A 6299-nucleotide genomic window follows, 5' to 3' on the forward strand; every position below is an offset into this window, starting at 1 on the left:
CTATCTGTCACACCCCCAAAATCCACACGCGGAGTACCACCGCTTGGAGGCGTGACTGACCAGGATCAAGCCACCAATCATATTGAACATGTAATTAATAACAAGTAAAAGTAAATGCAAACCAAACATTCAATACGATAGGTGTTCAAAACATAAGTATAGTTTTCAAAGTGTAGCGGAAGCATAGCGTAAAACCAACGCAAGTAATAAGTTTCTAATGTTTAAGTTTTTTTTTTTTTGGGTAAAGGGTTACCCCGGTGATTCTATATATTCACAACCAAAAAAGAACAAGTGGAGTAGAGAGCCTACACCAGTTCAATCATGAGACATGCCCCATGAAAGTAAAACCAATCAACAACAGCAAAAACCGAATAAAAAACCAGGACATAAAACACCTAGACACTCATCTAGACAATCAGAACACTACCAACTAATTAGCCTCCATCATCTTTATGTTCGGTTGAGATCTCCCAATCCCCAAGCAGCTTCCGCACCCTAGCATTGTTCTTTAGCTTAGCTCCCATCAACTTGTATCTCACTGTTTTCAGAATAATATCTTTTACCATTTCGGGTGGACGCAGTTGATTTTTAAACAACCTCGCATTCTACTCTTGCCAAATAGTATACGCAGCTGCCGCAACTAGAATCTTCGCAACATAAACCTCAGCTTTCTTTGACTGAACTCGAGCACATAACCAATCGATGATATCCACCCATCTCAAACTCACGGCCACCATCCCCACTTTACTTCGAATCATATTCCAAACTTTATCAGAGAATTTACACTCAAAAAATAGATGCTGATGAGAGTCAAAATTCTCATAGCATGATAAACAGCACATCATATTCATGTTTTTTCGCCTTGAGAGATCCCACTGCAGAATTTTGTCTTGAGTAAGGAGCTTTCCCTTCATTATCAACCACATCATAAAAGCGTGCCTAGGAATCCATTGGGCAAACCAAACAATGCCGCTCCAATCCACCTCTGATTCTCTATGCCGGACCGAATGCCACACGGCTGACGAAGAAAAATCCTGAAATTCACCACCATCTTTCCATAGCAACCGGTCAGATTTTGTTGGTTCTAATTGAAAGTGATCCAGCTGAGTAAGAATAGGGAAAAGATCCCTCCATGCCACAGGCCAATTCCATGTTCCGTTAGAGAAAATATTGAACACGGTGTCATCCAAATGAAAATCAGCATCTGTAATAGTTCTTGGCGAAAGAAAATCACCAAGAGGCCCCAAATCGCTCCAAAGATCAAACCAAGCTGAAGTATTACGGCCATTACCTACGTCGGACCAAACATGGCATCCACGATCCATGTCCCACAACGACCTGCTCCTCCCTGTGCAAGCTCCATATGTACCTAAGGTCCTGCAAGGCATGCAGCAGAGAGTCAACAACTAGTTGAGCGAGTTCACAGTTAATAGATCAGTAATCGTAATAGTATAATAAGCCTTGTGTTCGTTTATTAAGTCATGTATCGTATTAGTTCGTATCGCGGCCCTCTAGGCATGTATGCGAAGATCAGGGGAAATTTCCCAAGTATTCTAGACTAGGTATATTTGTATCGCAGCCACCCGGAATGTGTGCGAAGTTTAGTGTATGGTTCGCAGCCAACCCAGGCATGTGTGCGAAGATTAGTCATATTATCGCAGCTAACCCCGGCGTGTGTGCGAAGATCAGTTCTATTAGTATCACTAGTCTAGTCGTATCTTATCAATAACCCTTCCTCACCCGAGGACCATATAACTAAGTTCCATTAGCTAGGTAAGTGCAAGTAAATAATCCAATCCATTCCCGCCCTGGGAACCCCATGCCTTGGCTGTGTTAACTCACCTTGGTTTGCTTGGTATGCTAAGTATGTGCTCAAGGTAAATCAATCACGTCCTAAAGTATGCACGTGTACAATAATCAATTTATGTTCATGTTGATCACGTTAGAGTTCAATCAATAATCACCAAGTAGTACATTGCACGTTTTCGTAATCATACAAGTATTGTTTTATACTTAACAGCAGTTAAATATCTCAGTTAACTTCTAACAGGGTTAACTCAAGTTACTGTGCATAATTACCCACTCGGCGAAACACCCTTGTTTCGCCGTTAGAACCCTTGACGAAACATCACCCGTTTCGTCGCTACAGTTGACGAATCAGATTTCTATTTCGTCGTGGCCGATTCGTCAAGTTGTACGTTTTGTCACAAATGCGTTTTGCCAATTGTTCAGTTACGTCACATAATTCAACAGTTACACAGAAATCACAGGAATCCCTAATCAGCCGTCATCACATCAACCAGTATTCATACAGGAGTCATTCAACATATAATCATCTAATCATCATGTCGTGATTCGTTATTCAATCAATCATAACCGTGCCAAACATTAACCCTAAAAATATATTCGCACAACGGGCATAACACGAGCACAATCCATTACGTTATTCAACCTATCATTGAATCACGACCTATTCGAAGTAACAGCAATAAGAACGCTACAAGATTTCAAGAATTCAATACGTTTTACTAGTTTCATAGATGCCCAAAAGAATCATTATCTACAATAAATCAAAGCTTTCGAACTATCAATCATGCAAAGGTTTATACGCTAACCGTGATAGCCGAAAGAGTGGCTCGGTTGATCTCGAGGGCTTCAAGTGTTCACAGTTGCCGTCACACACACACACGAGGAAGTTCTTAGGGTTTTCAGATTGCCAAGAGTGGCGAATGAAACAGAACACCAAGTATATAAAGTCACATAACGTGTTGGGCCACAATTGGGCTTCGGTGAAATGGTTTGGGCCGGCGAAACACTTGTTTCGTCAAGATATGTGCGACGAAACACACATATGTTTCGTCGTGGTGAACTTGGCGAGATACATTTGTTTCGTCGAGTTGATTCGTGAAGGTTATACGAGACTTAGCTAGTTCGAGTGTGTACTAACAGGTGTACTAGCAGGTTCACATTATATCTTTTTTTTTTTTTTGGGTAAAGGGTTACCCCTGTTAAAATTTTATTACCAACCAAACAAATAAACCAAGTGAAGGCTAAACGCCTCCAGTTCTCATGTATGACATGCCATACCAGAGTATACAAGCGAGAAACAAACTATCAATGCTAAACAAAAACACCAATCAAAAACACGAGCAAACTATCAAAACTCTCATCAAGGCACTAGCCACAATCATCATCCACAACTAAGAGCCCTCGAGGTAAGCTCCACTCCTGCATCAATCTTGTCGTGTGAATGGAATTCCGGAACCTCATTGTATGAAGTTTCATTCTAACCGTAGATAACACAATCTCAACCAACTGATCTTTATGTCTTCTCTTGTCGGTGAAAAGTCTTCGGTTACACTCCTCCCAGATAAAGTAAGCTGTTGCAGCTACTACAAGTTTCGCAATAATATGTTCGGCCATATTCGACTTTGCTATGCCCACCAAATATTCAAAGATATCGGTCCAAGTATTCTGAATCTTCTCCATACCCGCTTTACTACGAATGCGAAACCAAACTTGCTTTTTTTTTTTTGGGTAAAGGGTTACCCCGGTTAAATTTCATTCAACAACCAAATAAAACAAGTGGAGGATAAAGTATCACCCCAGTTCTCTAGAATGACATGCCATTGCTAGAGTAAACAAGACAAACAAGCAAATACAGCAAACAAGATAAACAACGAAAAACTCGACAAACAAGCCATCACACAAGGCTAAGAAAACACAAGAAGACGCCACTCAGCCACCGTCATCATTGTTTAAAAGCAGCTCACGAGGAAGGCTCCACTCGCTAAGGACTTGATTCACGCTAATCGTTCTTCGAAACTTCATTGTGTGTAGTTTCATTCTAACAGTCATAAGTATCACCTCAATCAGTTGCTCCACATTTCTTTTGTTAGCCGAGAATAATCTGCTATTGCGTTCTTGCCAAACAAAGTAAGCCGTAGCTGCCACAACAAGTTTGCCAATAATGTGAGGGGCCTGTTTTGAAGCCGCATGATGCCTAAGATACTCCATGATCTCGTTCCACCGCTCCCCGATCATTTGCATTCCTGCCTTATCACGAACACCATACCAAACTTGAACCGCATAGGCACATTCAAAAAATAGATGGTCATGAGAATCTGGCCCCGAAGTACATAAGGAGCAACACAATAAGTTATAATTTGCGTTACCCGACGCCCGCCATTTGCACATGATATCCTGAGTTTTAAGTTTCTTGCAAACTATAAGCCACATAAGAAACGAGTGCCGCGGTATAGCTTGGGGAAACCAAACTATACGATGCCAGTTAACCTGATCTTGTACTTCACGAATATCATTCCACACCCCAAAAGTGCTATACTCCATATCTTCACCATTTCTAGACCTCCAAATAGTTGTATCTTGTACTTGAGGAAGCAAGATGACATTCTCAAGTTGTTGCAAAAGCGGAACTCGAGACATCCAAGAACTCGGCCAGATCCATCCTTCATCACGAACCATATCCGCAACCGTAGCCTCCATATCAAAACCTGCATTAGTTATCATTCGTGGAGTGATAAACCGGTTCAAAGGACAAATGGCATCCCATTTATCAAACCAAACTCGCGTATTAGCGCCATTTCCCACTTTGACCCAAACGTGTTGGCGAATGATCGATCTTAATTGAAGCATCTTACGCCAACCCCATGTGATATTGTTTCGGACAGGAACATCCCAGAAACTTCGTCCCCTTATACGATACGAGTGAACCCATTTAACCCATAAAGATTCCCTATGAGTCAAAAGGCTCCAAATATGCGATACCATAAGAGCGTTATTCATGTCATAAATTCTTCGAATGCCTAAGCCACCTTCTTTATTAGGCAAACATACACGGCTCCATTTAACTTTAGCTTTACCTTTGATATTGTTTCCTTGAGCCCAGAGGAATCTTCGCATCCTATCTTCAAGATCATGGATAATTCTCTTTGGTAAGATCAGAACCGACGACCAATATACATGCATAGATGCTAAAACTGACCGAATAAGTTGAAGCCGACCAGCAAAGGACAAGCTTTTTGCTTTCCAATCAGTAATTCTCAATTCCAGATTTTCAACAAGCTTTTTACAATCCGAGTAGTTTAACCGAGACGATATAAGCGGGACACCAAGATACCGAACCGGAAGAACACCCTCGTCAAACTGCATGATGGCTTGAATTTGGACTTTAATGTGATTCGGAACTCCACCAAAAAAAGCTGTACTCTTAGTTATGCTCGGGACTAAGCCCGACATATTTTTAAATATATTCAACGATTCATAAATGATAGCCGCTGACTGAGGATCACCACGAGCAAACAAGAAAAGATCATCTGCAAAACATAAGTTAATGATTCTTTGCTCTTCACATTTATGATGGAATCGAAACCCTGTAGACTCATCAACTTGCTTTTTCAGGATCAATGTAAGCACCTCCATTACCAATGTAAATAGGTATGGCGACATAGGATCTCCTTGTCGTAAACCCCGTTTGCCCTTAAAATAACCATGAAGATTACCGTTAATCGCCAGAGAAAATGTAGTCGAAGTGACACATGCCATGACCCATTTGATCATCTGTCGGTGAAAACCAAACCCGTGAAGAATCTTTTCCAAGAACCCCCAGTCAACCGTATCATACGCCTTCTGAATATCAACTTTAAAAGCACACCTCGGGGGAACCAAACTTGCTTAGCTACATCACATTCAAAGAACAGGTGTTCGTGCGAATCGGGACCCCTTGTACATAAAGAACAACATAACAAGTTCAAGTTAGCATTACCCGCACACCATCTACTCATCACGTCTTGCGTCTTCAGTTTTTTAAGGACAAGAAGCCACATTAGGAAAGCATGGCGAGGAATAGCCTGAGGGAACCAAACCAACTTCACCCATTGCACCTCTTGTTGAGAATACCACAGGTCCTCCCAAGCTGTCGATGTAGAGAAATCCATGTCTCGACTACTAGAGGTCAACCATATCAACTTGTCTTGTTTTAGCGGCTCTAAAACTGGGTTTTGTAAGTTCATCAGTGTCGGAAAACGAGTGATCCAAGTTCCCGGCCAAGACCAATCTCCATTCACACACATATCAGCAACCCGAGCGTTCAAGCTGAGCCCTGCATTCGCTATGCTTCTAGGCGATATAAAACTACTAATCGGACACACGACATCCCATTTATCAAACCAAACACTTGTACTCGTACCATCGCCCAATTTGACCCACATATGATCCCGTAAACTAGGTCTCAAATTTAACATCTTTCGCCAGCTCCAAGTTATATTATTTTTAATTGG

The 6299-nt window shown here is 41.5% G+C and overlaps 1 protein-coding gene across 1 annotated transcript; it reads right to left on the bottom strand.

Annotated features, from left to right (window-relative positions):
• Positions 1–605: 605 nt before the first annotated feature.
• Positions 606–1325, bottom strand: LOC110931627. Its single transcript, XM_022175013.1, has one exon. It carries the CDS (start codon positions 1323–1325, stop codon positions 606–608), a length of 720 nt encoding a protein of 239 aa, XP_022030705.1.
• Between the last annotated feature and the right edge of the window lie 4974 nt (positions 1326–6299).

The sequence above is a fragment of the Helianthus annuus genome, chromosome 3 (assembly GCF_002127325.2).
Source record: "Helianthus annuus cultivar XRQ/B chromosome 3, HanXRQr2.0-SUNRISE, whole genome shotgun sequence".
Taxonomy (NCBI): domain Eukaryota; kingdom Viridiplantae; phylum Streptophyta; class Magnoliopsida; order Asterales; family Asteraceae; genus Helianthus; species Helianthus annuus.

Coding starts and splice junctions, on each gene's coding strand:
- LOC110931627 (XM_022175013.1), bottom strand. CDS start 1,325: ATGGATCGTGGATGCCATGTTTGGTCCGACGTAGGTAATGGCCGTAAT.